Source organism: Abramis brama (genome assembly GCF_963993115.1).
Source record: "Abramis brama genome assembly, chromosome: 11".
In the NCBI taxonomy this organism is placed as follows: Eukaryota; Metazoa; Chordata; class Actinopteri; order Cypriniformes; family Leuciscidae; genus Abramis; species Abramis brama.
Genome location: NC_139973.1, coordinates 33,556,060 through 33,576,041, shown reverse-complemented (window position 1 = coordinate 33,576,041; position 19,982 = coordinate 33,556,060). Strand labels below are relative to the sequence as shown.

Here is a 19,982-nt window from a genome sequence, read left to right as displayed (position 1 = left end):
ACTGTCACCCCCCTTTTTGAGAATGGATATTAAAATGCACTATTCAGACTTAAATGGTTGTAATTCAAGAATGCTTTGGAATATAGACCTAAGTTTGGTCTTGTTTTAAAGAAAACACTCAACAGATTATTACTGAAGTGAAAGCACTTCAAAATATTTAAGTATGAAAAAGATATGGACGTTTAAATTTACAGTAAATGTAATATATTGTACTTAATATTTTTTCTTTTATATAAAATATATATTTTACAAAATATGTTTTACTATAAAATTAAAGCCATATATCTAACCAAGTTGTGTTCCAAATTTGAAGTTGATATCACAAAAAAATGAAGTTCCCATGAGATTTTGTTTAGGCGTAATACCAAAAATAGCCACCGGGTGACATACATTCCATTGAATTTAATTGTATGCATTCTGCCATAACAAATTAATAAAAGTTCTGTCCAAATATCACTTTTGTCACAAAATATGGAACCTTGAGGCTCAGACCTTTCTGACAATATGTTTTTTTGTCAAGATTTGTCAAGATATTTTGATCATAAATTATGAAACATGATGACACCAAAAAGGGGAGGAGCCTAATAAAATAATTTAGAGCACCGTTTCTATGGAAACGCAAAGTCCAATTTCAAAACGATCTTCACAGGATGAATTCTGAGTTCGTAAGCTTTCAAATGATACCTAATTTATGATAACTACTAAAATATATGATGTGATAAAAAAGATAATATAATATTTTAGAGTATACATTTTATAATATATATATTATAATTTTTAGAGGATAATATTATTTTATATTTTTTTATTGACAAATACTAGATTAAATGTTTTATTATGAACTTTTAGCACGGTGACAGTTAAAGGGTTAAAAATAAAATTATTGATCTATTATCTATAGCTAATTATGCATGAAATATTTGCTGAGGCACAGGTCTCAGAAACATTCACGTCTCACTTAGCCTTTCCATATTGTGCTTTTTAATTTCTAAAACAATAATTTGGTAGACTCCAATTTGCTGTCTACTAGAGAAAAACCTAAATTTCATGATAATGTTTAAAGAATCATGCTTTAGATAAGAAACATTTATTGGCATGTACAGACTGTAAAATCAGCAGACATGTGCAAGTATTGACAAACAAGAACAAACTGATAATTCCAGTTTTAAAGTACATACATATTATGTGTTGCTGTTGAGATAAGAATCAATTCACCATGAACATGACAACGAAATAACAATAGTTGATAACTACCAAACTATCATTCTCATCCAATTTTTTTATTCATGAATACATTTTAGTGTCACTTCTGGCATCATTTGTCTTGTAAAGCGTAAACATCAATGCAGACAACATCCTATGTATGGACACCAACTATTGTGACAGATTTTGCTATCTTGTAAACTGTGCAGAAAGTTACATTTCTTAACCAGAAAGGCACAAAACAGTTGAATTATTCACAAATAAGTAAACAAACCATTGGCCAGAAAAACACAAGCAATTAAAACAACTCAAAACAAAATAAATAAATATTTAAGAATCAAAATAGTGCATTTAGCCACAAAAAAAAAAAAAAAAAAAAAGAGTAAAAAGCATCACTTCTCTAGAAGACCACCGCTTTTGATAAAGAGTGTATTTTTGTTCAGCTCTCACTTACTTGCAGGTTTCAAATAATTCTGTAAACACAATGATAGCTAAACTCATAGCTATGATAGCTAAACATTTCTCGCTACCCACTTTTGTCATTTACTATGCAATATTAAATGCTAACACTGTAAAATTATTCTAGGCTTTAACACTTTAGCAACTGCAGTTTGTTTTGTCAACCTCATAAATAAACCATGCACAGGAATTGCACCGGGTGACATCACCACTATGGGCCGCACCACACCATTAGTATTACAAATTGTAATGTGATTAGCCCACTATATGTGAATGATGTGGTGCATTTAAATAAATCAGCAGTAAAAACTCTTAACAGCCTTCAGAATTACTAAGATGTACTAAATGAACATGCTGTAGAGAGAAGTTAAAACAAAACATGCCAAAAACCAAAAGCTCTTGTGAATAGTGTTGATCATAAACGTGTTTAGTTTGATTCATCCTCTTTCTGCTGTTCCTCCTCAGCTGCAGCTTCCTCCTGCGGGACATCCTTTGAGGGGGACGGGCTACGTCGAGGCTCTGACACCTCTGCCTCGGTTTCATGTGCGACAGGGGGATCTTCAGCGGTGGGGTCCTGAGGGTCAGCAGATGTAGTTCTTTCCACGTCATCTGTAAAAATTAAATAATGAAATCAAATAATTGGCACTGGGGACTTACACTCATAAGAGCCATGGCACTGTTGTGGGTGTGTAAGAAAGTATGCGTATTAGGCCTGTTAATGCATCATAAAAAGAATATAATTTGTGGCATTGTTCATTCAGTTTGATAATACATGTTTAAAAGAAGCACAATATGCATTATCAAAACTGTAAATTAGCTTAAATTATTATTAATCATACAAAAAACTAAAATTATGACAATGAACCATGCACTTAGGTTTGAAAATAAGATCAGATCGGATTTTTTAAAGAAAAGTTCTATTTGTGTATATATATAGATATAGATATAGATAGATAGATAGATAGATAGACAAAAACATCTATTTGAATATAGAGCAAAAAATAGCTGAATGTCAAATGCAGAATGTTTTCAGTATGACAGATATAAAAAAAAAAAAATTAAATCACACATTAGAAGACATTTTTCATATATACCATTTACAGCCATTTACAAACACAGATTCTCGCCTTGTAATGGTGACAGTCATTATTGTGTTGTGTGATTTTGTGTATGAGAGGGAATAGGAAATGATTGCGATCATGATTATGTTACCCACTGAAAAGAGCAGAGAATACTTTAGCACCAAAGCATCATGCCGTGCATAAACTACTGGTCAAAAGATTAGGGTGAGTAAGATTTTTATTTTTTAATTCAATTAATATTTTTATTCAGCAAGGACACATTAAATTGATCAAAAGTGACAGTAAAGATGTTTATAATTTTACAAAACAAATCTATATAAAATAAACTTTATTTTTAGTTTTTTTAATCATCAAAAGACCATAAAAAAAACAATGCTTTAAATTACATTTAAATATATTTAAAAGAAAACAGCTATTTTAAATTGTATCTAAATATTACTGTTTTACTGTATTTTTAATCAAATAAATGCAGCCATTTTGAGCATAAGACACTTTCAAAAACAATAGAAAAATCACACCGACCCCAAACTTTTGAATGGTAGTGTATGTATAAGTAAAGTGAGTCTGTGCGTAGGTTCCGGGACCTGAGTGAATTCTCTTGAAACTATGAACTTTACTCCAGGGGGTGCCAGAGTGTGAAACCCGAGAGGAGCGGGCCGAGACAATATGGTCTAAAAACACATAAATAAAATACAACATACATTCATACATACAAATGATAAATGTAAATGATTTCAAAACTGCATGCATGGACTTCCAAATTTGTTTGCTCTCCTCTTGGAGGCTTTCCAGTTGCAGTTTTAAGACTGATTGAAAAATGGCATGACAAGATGACACAATGATTTTATGAGGTCATCATAATGATGTCACTGGCTGTCAGCATACCTTCAGGGGCGTCACTGTCCTCTGGTGTCTCGGTGGCGGCCGAAGATTGTGTTTCAGGAGATTCAGAGCGAAGTCTGCGCTCAAAACTGAACTCTGGGAGTCTGGGTGCCTGGGGGCGTGTCTTTCTTGCCGGGTTCATGAAGTAGCAATAAGCGCAACGGAATGCTGTAACGTCAAACATCACACATGAGTACCCTCAGGCAAAAACCTGCACAGATCCATAGTGTGCTCTGACAGGCTCTTACCTACATACTCAAATTCCTCCTTCAAAGCCATACCATTGTGGGAAAAACACTGCTGGCAAATCAATGCATATCTGAATGTATAAGAATAAATGGGGGGGAAGGCAAGAGACAAATCATTCTCACGTGTACTGACATAATTCTGGACTGTAGAGTGTTCAGTGTGTTTCTCTGAGTAGCCTGAAAGTCAAGCCGGTTATATATTATTCCGGTGTAATACCTGTTCTGAGGTCCATCTCCCACCAAATACTCAAGGACTCTGTCCACAGAGCTACGCTCTCGAGGAAGAATGGGTCGAGCGAGAGGTGGCCCAGGGGGATGCATACCTGAAATGATCAAGAACAATCAACACTTCATCAGTGCACAAATCGGGAAAATGATACGCCAGAACTTCAAAGTAAATGCAAATGACATCAAATATGGCAAAGCAGTGAAAAGTCTATAATGTTCAGTCTGTAGCTAAAACTATGGATGCACAATATATAGATTATCGGCCTATATTAGTTTGTAAAATGTATTTGGTAATATATGTCAATACTGAAAATTAAATTATGCATGCTCATTTCCCTGACTTTTTACATTTACTCACTTAAAATGCATCTAAAAAACTCTAATCATTTAATAGCATATCTCAAAACAAATATCCATTTTTCCTTTGTACCATTGTGTATGTACCCTATGTTGTGAAGCATTTAATTTATTTGTAGTATTTAAACTTATTTGGTTAAAACTGTACTGTATTTTAATCTCAGCCATTTATAATTTATACTCTATGAAAAAAGACACCAATGTTCATAAATCAGGTACATTTATTCAAGAATAAAAGAATGCATGATATGAGCCATTTATTTTAAAATTCAATTGATTTATGGTCACAGGATATATTATCTGCTATTTTATCAGAATATCACATCTGTTTTACAATATTCATTTACTTATCCATGTGAGGACATGTATGTAACACACGTATGAGTTTACTAAACCTGATCCAGGTCCTGGTGAATAAGGATTCATGTTTCTTCTCATCATTTGTTGTGGTGTTTCTGCCGGAGACCCAGCGAGCCCTTTCTCTGGAGGTCCTCCTGGGGCGGTACGATGTGGTGTGGCTCCTGGGGTCATGGGACCGGGTCCAGGAGTTGCCATGGCAACATGCCGCTGCCGTAGGTCTGTATATAACGAGAGTATAAAGTGCATTGTTCATACAGAAAACACAATAACTCAGTCAAAAAACAAAAGGAAACACAAACCTTGTCCTGGTCTAGGGGTCATGTGGGGTCTGACCGGAGTGGCTTCTGCTTCCTGTAAACACAAACCAAGCATTCATCTACCAGAAATCTTAAATATGCTAGCTTCAAACATAAATCCATATTCCCTACATCTGTTTGAAACCCTATTCAAGCTTTAAAGGGATAGTTAACTGAAAAATTTAAATTCTTGCATCATTTCATGCCATCCCGAAGATTTTTAGGAAAATAATTAATCTCTGTGAGTCCATAAAATACCATTGAAAGGGTGCAGCTCGGTCGATGCTTGAAAAGCCACACACAGCGATCATGGTGATAGGTGTGTAAGAAAAATACTTTAAATCATAAATCTACTGGTCTACTGTCTTACAAGTATTCACGAGAGATGTTGTGACGCATATTTTTCTTACACACACCTTTCGTTTCACTTCAGAAGACATTGTTTCTGGGGTTGTATGGATTACCATCACGATCGTTGTTTGTGGTTTTTCAAGCTTCAGCCAAGCGGCATCCATTCACTTGCATTATATGGACTCAAAGAGATTGATTATTTTCATAAAAATCTTTGTTTGTGTTTATCTGAAGAAAGAAAGTTATATACATCGGGGATGACATGAGGGCGAGTAAAATTAACCATTTTTTGGGTGAACTATCCATTTAATATTACACATGACTGGACTTACTGCTTTCCTCTTAGATTCTGGATCGAACCTCTCCAATATGAGCTTAGCATTTTTGTAGGTCTCCGTTTCCATCACCTCCTCAAGCTGACAAAAACAGAATTAATTTGTTTATGGAACATACAGACAGTTTTATTCATCTGAAATATTGGAATCCACAAACAAGCCTAGCTCCTTAGAAAGCTTCGGTTCTAATGTGTCTGAAATCACACTTACTATTTTTCGTTTCTTTGTTTTCAAATCATCTAGTTTTTCATCTGAAACAGAAAAAAAAAAAAAGACCAGTCAGTCAATCGATCAAATTACATCAAAACTGTTCGTGAAGACAATTAAGAAAAGATGAAGAAAACAACATATAATAAGCTTACTGTTTCTCTCTGTGCGTTTGGCGAAAAGGAAGATGAGTAGTTTTCGTAGTATTAACACTCTATGAAGAAACATAAAAGGTCAAATTATGCAAGAGAACAAAACTACCTAAATAGTTGACAACACAATAACATTGACCTCCCTTAAATAAACAACCTTTAAAAAGAGGTATAATAAAATGCAATACATATAATACATGTAATAAGTAGTAATGCATGCATAATTACATCAGCTGGACTAAAAATAGTAATACAATAAGCATGCTTAATACGTATATAAATATAAAAGCATGCTTAATACGTAAAAATATATCATTGTCTGTCCAGCAATAATACTTAGGACTCACAATGCTGGAAATGCTAGCAGAGGCAGGGCAGTGATGATGCGAGCGCTCCACTGCTCAGGGAAGTACAGGTAATACACACACAGACATGTGATCAGGTACAAAGCAGATGAGTAGAAGAGAAGCCGGCCCACCCACAACTTCAGCAAGCGCTGGTTCTTTGTACGGAACTCCTCAAGGTCAGTTATGTCCTATGGATTCAAGTCATAATGCAATATTGTAAGTTAATTAGCAATGCCATTATGTTATATGTTGTAAAAATGCTTTGTAAGGTAACGTAGAATGCTTCATATGATCTCATTTAAAGTCCCTGTAAAGTCAAAATTAAGTATGTGTTCTGAGTTTGTCACACCACACTTTAACCCTATAAAGCCTACAGTATAATTTTTTATATGCATTTCTTATTATCATCATCATCATCAAAACTTTGCTGAAGAACCTGTTTTACACAATCTTCTACATGCCTTCTGTTGTCTGATTGATAGTTCATACTTGTTTAGAGAGGAAAAGGCCTTTTAGTGTAATTGTAAAAATGTCCACATACAGGTCATGTACATGCATTATGTTTTTAACTACAGAGCTTTGATCATAAAAGTAAGCATTTTATTATTAGGAGACATAGAGAGTCAATATATGCGTTTTATGCAAGTAGTCACATTGATCTTACTTTGAGGCCATATAAATATCAGCAACTGCACCAAATTGCATATTGTTGCTCAGTTTGGAATGTGTTTTTTTCCTTTTTGAGTACTATATGGGCCATAAATGCCTTTTGTATCAAATATGATACAAAACGCAAACTTTTTGTTTACATTTCGTTTTATATTTTGTCAAAATTTTTAATAAACTGTTTCATTTCAAAAAAATATGTTACTTCATATATCAGGCTTGAGGATTTATCCAATTTTATTAAAGTGAAGTAAGTTAAATGTTTGCACGAATAACCGATATGTCGCAGTGTGCCACGTTACAGCATGCCATTAAGAATCCTAAACACAACATAAATCTGTGAAACACCGACCCTGCTAAAGCAGAACCTGCGACTACTGAATGTCGGACATAAGCTCTGTTAGTTACAGTTGAAAGTTTGGGGTGAAATTAAACATAAAAGCCCTCAGGTATTGCAAAGTGTATTCCTATAGCTCACTCTAAACCAAAGCAGTGACCACTACTGGGCAGTTAAGGTCAACCGCAGCAATCCAGCGAACAGATGGTCCTGTCAATACAGTCTCCAGACAGATGGAGGCTTCGGGAGGAGAGCCAGGAATGAGTAAAGCAAGGAAATGCAGCCAGTAAAAGGGTTCAGATGATGACACACAGCTCTGTGGTGTGTGATAAGGTCACAATGGCTGAAAGAAGTCTGCGGGTTTGAAAGGGCAGGACAACAGTGGGGAACATACCTTATCCAGAGTCTCTAGAATATCCACAGTGGAAGTTTTGGTCTGTAAAAACATAACGATTACATTGTTTATAGAAAGGGTTTGATTAGGGAAAATGGCAAAAAGAGTGAAATACACACCTTCCACCGTGAAATTATGGCTCCCATTGTCAGAACTGCAAATCCAGACCTTAAAGCAAACAAAAAACATCTAATAACGCTTACAACACATTCAAAACCCTTCTAATAGCGCTTACAACACATTCACTGCCTCTAATGCATCTGTCTGGAAGACATCGCTTGCACATTCTTTATTAGGAGACACAATCCTCTCTTGGAATTGGGATCAGTCATCTAATCAACAACATGGGTTGGAAAGGCAAACCCTAAACGAATACCAGTATATTCACCTGACAAATAAGAAAACATTGCAACTCTTGTCTTATTAATGAAACGGTTATTACTAACGTTACTTACAACAACAGGGAGGGACTGACTGGCAGTAAACACCTGCCCTGCCTTTTCACCAGCCTAAAACTGTCCTGAATCTAATTCGCTCAGTGGAAAACCGTAAGCAGTGTGATTTAAACATATTTTCATTATATTTATATTCGGTGGAGCATATTGTAAAACAAACATTTGCAAGAGTTCACTCGTTAACTTGCCTTCTACAGAGATGGAACGGAGGCTGAGCCTGTGCGTGTGACGGTGACGTATTTAGAGGTTTTCGGAAGTTAATTTAAACCTTCAAAATAAAAGTCGCGTACATTTAAAAGCCTTGCACCAAAATTTCACATCTAACCATAATGATTAAACTTAATTCTGCATTAAAAATGCATTGACTGCATGGTTCAGTCCTACGTCTAATTTAGTTAGAAGTAATCACGAATTACAGTATACAAATATTTATTGTTATTATCTTAATTATTATTAATTAATAATAATTATTAAAAATAACAATGGAAAGAAGGAAGGTTATTAATTAAGGAACGGTGGTAGGCCTACTTGCAAATATACCGTTTGTAAATATAAAAATAGGAATCGAGGGTGTTTTAGCTGACAAATTGTATTGAGAACAGTAGGTAGGCCTAGGTTTATACCATAGACTGTAAAAAAAGGTTTATACGCATATTTTAGAAGGATAAGCATCTGTAAGAAATTCGTGAGCTAATTTTAAACAACCTTTCACTTGTTTATATGCTATGTATTCAGAGGACCCTGTTGAATATGTTAAGGTGAGGCATTATAAATTAGCTACATCTTTGATAATTCTGCTAAAAACAACAACAATAAAAATATAAAAAGACCAGGAATCTTTTAGCTCGCCAATAATTTTTTTAATATATTTTAAGTTGTATAGAGTAGCTAGCCTACATTAACTGTTATGAATGCTGCATAAAACTATTCTACCGAGCGATACACTGTCTCTTTCACACATGTAGGCTACACGCGCGCACACATCAAGGTAACAATGAATTTCATTTTTAAAGTTTAATGTTATAGGCTATAATGTTACAAATTGTGCTTATTCTAATACATGCACAAGTATAAATTCTCTCTCAACCCCCACCACAGACACGCACACACATTTTAACACCTTTATCGTAGCCTATTGCATTTTTTTTCTAGTCATGTTATAGGCCTAAATGAAATTGCATGATTTTAATTAAAGTTGCAATTGTTTTAAAAGATATTTACAAGATAACAGGGTGAGATGCCCCGACCTCTGCTCAAGCCTGGAGAAAAAAGAAAAGAAAAAACATTCGACAGCACTGCAGCTAAACAGGCGACACACGTTCCGTTTAATGATGAGCTGAAAATGACTTGAAAATATCTGTACAGACCAATTTGGCTAAACATATGTTTTTGATACTAAAGTAGGACTTGAGCTTTTAGATTTTTTCGTCATAAAATTATACCCGAATTAACACGCAAAGAGCCCATAATGTGCAGAAATCGCCTAAAGCCTCCAAAAGGAGGTTTTCACATCAGTAATGCCATTGAAGATCTATTTTTGTTCCCCAAAGAACCTTTTAATGAACAGTTCTTAAAAGAACCATTTTCTAAGCGCAAATAAAATTGTAATAATCTTAAGAACATTTTTCCTTTATAAAGAACCTTTTGTCCAATATAAATTTCCATGTTAAGGGTTCTTCATTGAACCATCGATGCCAATAAAGAACCTGTGGTTCAATAAAGGAAGTACAATAAAGAAGCTAGTACTGTAATGCTGCGCATTTTACCGGAATTCTCCCTATATATTTTGAGGTATTTCGGGCGTTTCTGTTTCCTTTATTTGTTCGTTTTTGTAGAATGTAAATGGCAACGCTGGCAACGCCACTGTGGTGTAGAAAATCTGCGGTTTCTAAGCTCTTCCCAGCTCAAAAGTTGATTTACAGCTCAGGTTGTAAAACGGTTTTTACGAGCCTCGCGCGTCCGTCATTGGGTCTCACAGAAGAGACGCGCCACGGGCTCGCGGTAATATTGGCCCCTCTCTTCCCTTCCCACGCGCTTTGTCGAACAGAAAAGCTCCGGACGAGGACGTTTCTCTGCATTTCTCATTGTGTTTCATTTGTGCAGAATATTTTACTTGCTTTTTTTTTCTTTGCTTTTTTCCCCTCTTATTTAAAATAGCTTTTCGTCTATTTTCCTTAGCCCATTTATTAAAGGGGATATTCTAAATAGGTCGTTTTTACATCAAATGGTAAGTGCAGCTGCAAAATCAAACTTATAGGCTAATATATTTTTGTCTTTTAAAATAATTTGTAATGATTTTTCTGAATAATCAGTCGCTTTATCAATGCGTAGCCTAATTGTGAAGCTATAACGGGAAAAAATCGTATAGTCTGGTCAGTCGAGTGAGAGAAATTTTAAATATAAATTATTAAGACATTATGACAAGTTTGAGATGAAGTCAGACAAGTCAAAATGTGTTATGCATTTGTTTTCTACGAGTAAACCTGTTCTGTTTTCTTTGTTAACGAATCATTTAAATGTGAAAGCGAGAGGGTCGTTTTAATTTACTACCTTACTGCATTGCGGCGAGAAGAGAGAGAGAGAGAGAGAGAAGAGAGAGAGAGGGGGGAGGGGGGAGGGGGGGGGGGGGGGGGGGGCTTACTAGCAGATTTCTCAAATTGCAGTTAAAATTATTTTATTACGTAAACAAGACACCAATTTTATTTCGATTTGGAAATACAAAAATAGAAAATGTCTGAAATTGGCAACATGAAATAAAAAAATATTCTAAATAGGCTACCTCAAAATAGCACAATTTTCTTTTATTTAGCCTATATTTTAATGTGGCCGAACAATTTTGATAAAATTGTCTTTTAACCTTTAAATTGTATTTTAATTAAAAGGTTTTTGTTTGAAATGAAGGGTGTAGCCTTTTCAATTTTCGGGTGCGAATTAGGCAACGCCTTTTTATTTTGTTTTCTGGACTGTGGAAAACGATGTGCTCCCAATTTGCAGATATTCCATTTCTGCGCAAAGCTTTGTTCCGTCGTCTATATATACCCTGTAGAACCGAATGTGTGTTTCCACTGCACATTCACAGATTCGGTTTTAGGGGAGTATATGGACGATGCAAAAACGTCTGCTTTCAAGATAAAACCACTGCAGTTATTGAATAGAACCCATAAACGACTAAACCACTTAAAATGATGTTTCGTTTATTTGAATAAATTGCAATTGCAAAACAAACGGTTCTTTAAGTCTTTGTTTTTTTCATTGCCGTTAAAATACCACTGTCGTGATTTGTCTAACATCCTAAATAATTATAACGTTACCAAGTGTTTATGTATTGAATGTTGTTTCTATTCTCTACCCTTTCTTTTGGAGAACAGGGTGAGATGCTCCGACATCTGCTCAAAGCCTGGAAAATTCTACAGCACCATAAAATGCATGCATGCATGAGCTGAAAAGTGACTTGGAAAAATCTGTAAATGTATTAAATCTATAATGAGCTCTAATAAAATGCGAGTGTACAAATGTGTCCTTTCATGTTTATTAATGAATACAATAGCCTAGCCTACAATAATTAAAAAAAATATATTATAATTCAATATCTCTGTTTATTGTTCATCTATTAATATTAATAACATATTATTTATATATAATCTTTTATATATAAGTATTAGGCCTATGGAATATTTACATTGTAAAACAACGAAGAAAGGTTTTATGCGTCTGTTTTATTACATAGACCTTCATTTTACAAGTTTTGACATAGGCCTATTAATATTTAAGCTATAAGCTTATATTCTTGTTCACATAGAGATGTAAGTAAGGATTGTAATCAACATTGGTATGACAATATAATATGACGAAAGAATAATTGAGATGCAGCTCACACACAGTGGAAAGAGCGCGCGCACATGATTTAAGGCTCGCGCCCTGTTCGGCTTGTAGACACTTGCAACTCCAGTATTAAAATACATTAGCACATAAATACATATCAAATATTCAGAATTTCAGAGCCTTACACGATTTTGTATTATGGTTACAACGAAATAAAATAAAATAAATAGGCTATTAAGGTTTTATGTTGCAAAAAGCACAAAGCAGTGAAAGGCCGCATTCATATTCCGCGATCGGAAGTGGAGGATTAACCTAGACTATAGGCTAAAGAATCCAAAGGGAAGTAGGAATAGTAGGATTCTCAAGAATCAGAATCGACCATACCGCAAATGGAAAAAAGTTCAGAATCATCATCCTGGATTAGGCTATGGACACTGCGGAATGTTGAACATGCCCTTCTGCATTGCAGAGCCTAACAATGAACGACAAATACTGGAAACAAAATTGAAGGAAGAAGGTGCAAACCATATGAATTTGGAGCATTTAATGAGTCAGCAACAAGGAAACACTATATCTCTGATAAATTATCTTAAAGAATCAGGAAATGATAGCCTATAAGAATATAATGTTTTCAAAATGTAGCCTATTTCTTTTGCAAATGTATTTATTTGTGACATGATCCAGGTACTGCAAAGAGATAGGCTACATAAAATTGTTCAGAGGATCATTGGTAAATGTCCTAGAGTAGGCTATAGCCTATATCTCTTGAATTGTAAAGCTGAATTACACCTCGACCATGATGTGTGTTACAAATTTGTAGCAAGAAAATGTATACTTCTGTTGTGACTCCTCATGTCCCTTCTGTGGTTGAATCGAATTGCTATTGTCCTACCTTTAGAAAAACGAACTTGTGACTGGACTTACGCCGGAGGTCTAATGATTTCTGGCGTATTCGGTCCCCTCTCTGGAATGTTCTAAAGAATTTATGTTGAATGTTTTTATTTCTTGATTCTTAATTGTTTTTTGTTTTTTTGGTGCTATTATCCTCCATTCAATCCTTGAACTCAGTTGATGGATGATTGTATATGCCGCCTTGACATCACACACCTGTACCACGGTTTTGATATTGTAAAACTCTATATATATATATATATATATATATATATATATATATATATATATATATATATATATATATATATATATATATATATATATATATTTGTTTGTTTCATTATGATTATTATTAAGTTTTTTTCCTAAACATTGACGCCCCACACTCCAGTTCAGTAGTTGGCGGTAATGCACCATAAGCTGGTTTGCCAACCACCAATATAACAAAAAGAAAAAGAAGAAGAAGGAGGAGGAACGTGATTGGACAGAAAGCAGGAAAAACTTCTGGGTGACGTCACTACACGGGGACAGGAGCTCGCTTTGCCCTTGCGTGGGAAATTAATACCATCTCGTTGTTGTGCTTCGATTAAAGTAGATTTCTTCCGCGCTGTCATGTCTCTTGCTGCAGAGGCTTTCGTCTCTCAGATTGCAGGTAATGTTTACGGTTGTGAGTAATGTAGCGAGACCATAGGCGTGTTAGTGGTTTGTGCTAGAGATGGGCAGGTTAGGATGATAATCTGTAACGTTACTTCTTTTCATCATAGTCATTTAATTTCTCTCCATATTAGTTGAGAAAAACCAACATTTCTGATCACGAGTTTGTTATAAATTTGTCAGATGTCTTTACAACAGTTAAGTTAGAGTTCTGTTGTTTGCAATGCTATTGTCAGGGTCAAAGATAGAGAAACCTATTAAATATTATAATGTGGTCTCACATAGATGGATATTTAAGGGTCAGAGTTTCTGAAAAATTGAAAGATACAGTATTGTTTGCGAAATGTATATTTCCAGTTTTATTGTTTTTCTATTGCAGCTGCTGAGCCATGGCCTGAAAATGCTACTCTGTACCAACCTCTTAAAGGTAACTTTTTTCTTCACATTTACATTTAGCATGAGATCTTTACAACCATAAAATAAATGAAATGAAATTAACATTAATATGGTTTCCTTTTTGTGTGTGCAGAGGATCAAATCCTGCTGTCAGATTCTGCATCCTCGCTGGCAGTTCAGGTGAAAAGTTGTGCCATAATCATTCACACGCTCACCGATTCACATCTTCAAAAACCAGAATAGTTTGTCACTTGTTTTAGGTTTATGAATTAAATCTTGTTTTGCAGACTTTCCTGAGGATGTGCGGCCTGCCAGTGCAGGTGTCCTGCCGTGCCAATGCTGAATACATGTCACCGTCAGGTGAGTAACCAAATTCTCCCAATTTTACAGTCATTTTCATGTTTTTGTTTCGTTTATGTGATTTGTTTATTCTTATCTTATGATGGAAAGTTAGTGGTAAAGAGCTCTGTTTTCATCAGAATGAATGTATTGTTAGTGATTGTTCATATGTCTTATAATGACTCTTCCTATCTGTTCATTAGGGAAGGTTCCTTTTATCCACGTTGGAAATCAAGTTGTGTCAGAATTGGGGCCGATTGTTCAATTCACAAAGGCAAAGGTATCTTTCTCGCTCTAAAAAACAAACTCCATATGAATACTAGAATATTTGCCTGTTGGCTGACATTGAGCTGTCCATAGGGTCATGCTCTGAGTGACGGGTTGGATGATGTCCAGAGGGCAGAGATGAAGGCTTACATGGAGTTGGTCAATAACATGCTGCTGACTGCAGAGGTACAGACCTGCACACATCAGCACGTCTTTGTGTATTACATACACTTCCGTTCAGTTTCTGGTCGATAGGATAAAAAAAAAAAAAAAAAAGTGAGTCTCTTATGCTCACCCAAAACGGCAGTTATTTGGCCAGAGTAATATTGTGAAATGTTATAGAACTGAAATAAAACTGTTTTCTATTTTAATATATTTTCAAATGTAATTTATTCCTGTGAATTTTCAGCATCATTACTCTAGTCTTCAGTGTCACATGATCCTTCAGAAATTATTCTAATAAATTGTAAACGTTCAGTCCTCAATCGCGCCTTATAATTCAACCTCAATTATCCCCCTGCAAGAACAATTACAGTGCTTTACAACTATAGAACAAAAAGAGTTAAATAAACTTATCACTTCATCTAAAACAACAACATGTTTATTAGATCCTATACCAACTAAACTATTGAAAGAAGTGTTACCTGTAGTGGAAGAGCCTCTCCTCAATATTATTATTATTATTATTATTATTTTTTTATATTTTATTTACATTTTCAAACTAAACAGACAAACAAACAAACAAACAAGGCTCAGATACAGCTATTGCCAGTTGTTTACAGTCTAAATTAGTACAGCAGTAGGAGGAAAGGTTGTTAATACAGGAACACAATTAGTTTACTGTATTTTAGCTTTTTCAAAATGAATTAAGAAAGGGTTCCAAGAACGGAAAAATGTGTCCATTTGACTGGTGCGGAGTTTCTCCATTTGTATTATGGATAGCATGTCAGTGATCCATACCTGAAAGGAAGGAGGAGTGGAAGACTTCCATTCCTTCAATATCAGTCTCTTGGCAACTATCAATCCCAGTTCCAATGGTTGCCGCATTATAGTTGGAATTGTCCTTGTTATTTGTGAGCAGCCAAAAATAGCAAGTCCAGGCTCAGCCTGAAGGGGTCTCTGATATGCTTTGGAGTACCAGTCAAATATTTTAGACCAAAAATTTACCAATGAAGAGCAGGCCCAAAAAGCATGGGACAGTGTACCCTCTGACATATTACATCTGTCACACACTGGGGAGACTGATGGATATATTCTATGTAATCTGACTTTGGAATAATGTAAGCGATGGACAATCTTAAATTGAATTAACTGGTGTCTGCTGTTTTCTCCTCAATATTATTAACTCATCTTTATCTTTAGGTCATGTTCCAAGAACATTTAAACTGGCAGTTATAAAACCTCTCATTAAGAAACCACAATTAGATCTTAATAATCTAGCAAATTATAGACCCATTTCAAATCTTCCATTTATGTCTAAAATACTAGAAAAAGTTGTGTCCGCTCAACTGGGCTCTTTCTTACAAGAAAATGATATCTATGAAAAGTTTCAGTCAGGATTCAGGCCGCATCATAGCACTGAAACTGCGCTCGTTAAAATCACAAATGATTTACTTTTAGCTTCTGACCAAGGCTGTATCTCAATGCTAGTTTTACTTGATCTAAGTGCTGCGTTCGATACTATAGATCACACAATACTCTTAGATCGACTACAAAATTATACTGGTGTTCAAGGACAAGCATTAAGCTGGTTTAAATCATACTTATCTGACCGCTACCATTTTGTCTATTTAAATGGAGAAAAATCGATCATAACTCCAGTAAACTATGGAGTGCCGCAGGGATCTGTGTTAGGCCCTCTATTATTCTCAATATATATGATGCCACTTGGAAATATTATAAGGAAACATGGAATTAGTTTCCATTGTTATGCTGATGACACTCAAATATATATTTCATCACGGCCGGATGAAAACGTTAAATTATCCAAATTGACAGAGTGTGTTAAAGATATAAAAGATTGGATGACGCGTAATTTTCTTTTATTAAATCCAGACAAGACAGAGGTAATACTTATCGGTTCAAAAAACCGCCCACAGAACCTCTCACAATACAACTTTGACATCGTAGGATGTCCTGTTACTTTATCCTCTACAGTAAAAGACCTGGGTGTTATACTAGACTGCAACCTGTCTTTTGAAAATCATATTTCGTATGTTACAAAAACAGCCTTTTTCCACCTTAGAAACATTGCTAAGCTACGTAACATGCTATCAGTTTCTGATGCAGAAAAGTTAGTTCATGCATTCATGACCTCGAGACTAGATTACTGTAATGCTTTATTAGCTGGTTGTCCTGCATCCTCAATAAACAAGCTACAGTTAGTTCAAAATGCAGCTGCTAGAGTTCTTACTAGATCAAGAAAATATGATCATATAACACCGATTTTATCATCACTGCATTGGTTACCTATAAAGTTCCGTATTAATTAAATAAAGGTATTGCTACTGACTTATAAAGCCCTAAACGGCTTAGCTCCAGTCTATTTAACGGATCTTCTATCGCCCTATAATCCATTGCGCGCTTTAAGATCAATAAATTCGAGGCTTTTGGTCATACCTAGGATATCCAGATCAACCAAAGGCGGGAGAGCATTTTCACATTTGGCTCCGAAACTCTGGAATACTCTTCCTGATACTGTTCGTTGCTCGGACTCGCTCTCCCAGTTTAAAACTAGATTAAAGACGCATCTTTTCGGCCAGGCATTCATATAATATTGTTAATCTTACAGTTCAAACTACAATCCGGCCTCTAGTTCATAAATGCCAGAGGAGAACTGGCCCCCGACTGAGCCTGGGTTCTCCCAAGGTTTTTTTTTTCTCCATTAGGTCACCTGATGGAGTTTTAGGACACCATTAGGTCACTTGATTGAGTTTTTTCAGTTCCTTGCCACTGTTGCCTTTGGCTTGCTCAGTTGGGGATATTTTGGGGATATTTAATTTTATTCTATCAATCAATAAATTCCACTAGAAACAAACCTTGTTGTATTATTTTATTTTAATTTAATACTGTGAAGCTGCTTTGATACAATCTGTATTGTGAAAAGCGCTATACAAATATACTTGATTTGATTTGATTTGATTTGATTCTAATATGCTGATTTGGAGCTCAAGGAACAGTTCTTCTTATTATCAATATTGATAAACCGTTGTGTTGCTTAATAGTTTTGTGGAAACCATGATACATGATTTTTCAGCATTCTTTGATGAATAGAATGGTCAAACAAGCAGCATTTATATGAAATCGAGACTTTTACATTATTACAATAACATTCGATTTAATGCCTTCAAATCTTACTGTCCCCAAACTTTTTAACGGTAGGGTATTTATTAGCCATATACAAAAAAAATGTATTGATACATTTGTTAAAAATGACAACATTTTCAGCACATTATGTATCTTTGCTCATGGATTTCTTTAATTATAGTTTTTTATTTATTTATTTATATGTGTTAAACATATAATAAACTGTGCAAACTTTGCCTCTTCTTTCTAGTTGTATATCCAGTGGTGTGATGACTATACTGCTACAGAGGTATGTTTCACATATAAGGACATCCACAAATCATATATAACGCATATCTTATCAAAGATGACATCTATGGCACCACATGTCAGCATATATGATCATGGTATGCATTTAATGGTAATATGTGTTCAGATCTCTAGGCCACGATACAGTAGTCCCTATTCTTGGCCCCTCAATCACGTTCTGGCCTATCAGAAGCAGTGGGAGATACGGAGGAAGATGAATGCAATCGGATGGTCTGGAAAGAATCTGGAGCAGGTATTTTATTTGTGTGTGTGCAGATAAATGTGTAATTCATTGACCCAGTTAGTTTGTCTTTATCTTTCATAAATGGAGCCAATGTACACTACATAAGGCTTTGTGTGGGTTTTCTCTTCTCAGGTGTATGAAGATGTGAGTCAGTGCTGTCAGGCCTTGTCACAGCGATTAGGAACACAGCCCTACTTTTTCAACAAACAGTATGTTTTGTGCACATACACTATCGTTCAAAAGTTGTTGTTTTTAAAAGAGATTAATACTCTTATTCAGCTAGGATGCATGAAATTGGTACAAAAAAAAAAAAAAAACATTTTTAATGTTGCAATAAATTTCTATTTCAAGTAACTGCTGTTCTTTTGAACGTTCTATTCATCAAAGAATCCTGAAAAAATGCTTCATGGTTTCAACATTGATAATAATAAATGTTTCATGAGCAGAAAATCAGCATATTACAATGATTTCTGAAGGATCATGTGACACTGAAGACTAGAGTAATTCAGCTTTGTCATAACAGGAATACATTACCATTTAAATATATATTTTTTAATATTAAAGATATTTTAATTTGTATAAATATTTCCACAGCATTACTGTTTCTGCTGAATTGTAAATGTAGTAAATTTAACTTTGTACACATACAGACATGCAGCATAACTCAATTATTGCATGGTGTCTTTGCTAATTGTTGTACTTTAAATGTCACAGGCCAACTGAACTGGACGCGCTGGTGTTTGGTCATCTTTTCACCATACTCACCACACAACTGACCAGCGACGAGCTTGCCGAAAAGGTTAAATCCTACACCAACCTGCTTTCTTTTTGCCATCGTATTGAACAGACTTATTTTAAGGAGCACGACCGAGAAGGCCAGTTTGGGTCCTCGCGCCATTCCAAAAGCTCACTACCCTGAGGACCACCCTTTGCCCAATATTTCTCACTCCTTTGATCAGGCTGAAATGATTAACATCTTTGATATCCTATGTGGATTAAAAGACTTAACACATCAAACAGATCAGTAGGAGGGAGAAAAGGGGCATTAAATAAAGGTTTGTGAATATTTAAAGTATTCCCAACACGTTTCCGAACTACTCCTTTGCCTGTTTGTAATGCCATAACGGGAACTTGCCTGCCGCAACAGTAGAACTAGGTTTCGTGTATAAGGATTTAGTTGATGTAAATCTTTTTTCCACTGTGTGATGCCTTTGTCTGATGTGTAAATGGAAAGTGCCTATGAAGTAAATAAACTTCAAGTTGGACGTTTGTTTGTTTCTGTGTTAAAAATGACTTTTCATGCAAATTCTAAATGTGTTACATGTAGGCTATGGTATGTACTTTAAAACGTTGTAATGTAAAGGAAGCTCTCTAATATTGATGAAACACTCCCAGCATAATTTTGCTGTTGTT

General features: G+C 35.1%; 2 protein-coding genes across 5 annotated transcripts; one reads left to right on the top strand and one right to left on the bottom strand.

Moving 5' to 3' along the window:
• Positions 1-1,071: 1,071 nt before the first annotated feature.
• lnpk (lunapark, ER junction formation factor) lies at positions 1,072-8,604 on the bottom strand. 4 transcript variants are annotated; one of them, XM_084128489.1, is made up of 14 exons: positions 8,548-8,604; positions 8,024-8,072; positions 7,905-7,946; positions 6,508-6,695; positions 6,164-6,222; positions 6,012-6,052; positions 5,799-5,882; positions 5,119-5,170; positions 4,855-5,037; positions 4,092-4,197; positions 3,875-3,945; positions 3,630-3,794; positions 3,329-3,415; positions 1,072-2,271 (listed from the first exon to the last, which is right to left on the bottom strand). In XM_084128489.1, the coding sequence occupies exons 2-14, from the start codon at positions 8,048-8,050 to the stop codon at positions 2,090-2,092; spliced, it is 1,287 nt and encodes a 428-aa protein (XP_083984615.1). In that variant the 5' UTR covers positions 8,051-8,072; positions 8,548-8,604; the 3' UTR covers positions 1,072-2,089. The 4 variants fall into 4 exon arrangements, with proteins under 4 accessions (XP_083984615.1, XP_083984616.1, XP_083984617.1 ...); XM_084128490.1 differs by having other exon boundaries at positions 8,360-8,572; XM_084128491.1 differs by lacking the exon at positions 3,329-3,415.
• Positions 8,605-13,537: 4,933 nt separating this feature from the next.
• mtx2 (metaxin 2) lies at positions 13,538-19,838 on the top strand. Its single transcript, XM_084128225.1, has 10 exons — positions 13,538-13,727; positions 14,109-14,156; positions 14,259-14,305; positions 14,413-14,485; positions 14,668-14,744; positions 14,825-14,917; positions 18,288-18,326; positions 18,453-18,578; positions 18,702-18,778; positions 19,284-19,838. Exons 1-10 carry the CDS (start codon positions 13,688-13,690, stop codon positions 19,486-19,488), a joined length of 825 nt encoding a protein of 274 aa, XP_083984351.1. The 5' UTR covers positions 13,538-13,687; the 3' UTR covers positions 19,489-19,838.
• The last annotated feature ends 144 nt before the right edge of the window (positions 19,839-19,982 follow it).

Bases quoted from the DNA above. Each gene is read 5' to 3' on its own strand.
- lnpk (XM_084128489.1), bottom strand. From the start codon at position 8,050: ATGGGAGCCATAATTTCACGGTGGAAG. The intron at 6,053-6,163 runs GTAAGCTTATTA...TTTCTGTTTCAG, and splicing joins CAAACGCACAGAGAGAAACA to ATGAAAAACTAGATGATTTG. The intron at 3,946-4,091 runs GTATTACACCGG...TTATACATTCAG, and splicing joins GGAGATGGACCTCAGAACAG to ATATGCATTGATTTGCCAGC.
- mtx2 (XM_084128225.1), top strand. From the start codon at position 13,688: ATGTCTCTTGCTGCAGAGGCTTTCGTCTCTCAGATTGCAG. The intron at 14,157-14,258 runs GTAACTTTTTTC...TTGTGTGTGCAG, and splicing joins TCTGTACCAACCTCTTAAAG to AGGATCAAATCCTGCTGTCA. The intron at 14,486-14,667 runs GTGAGTAACCAA...TCTGTTCATTAG, and splicing joins TGAATACATGTCACCGTCAG to GGAAGGTTCCTTTTATCCAC.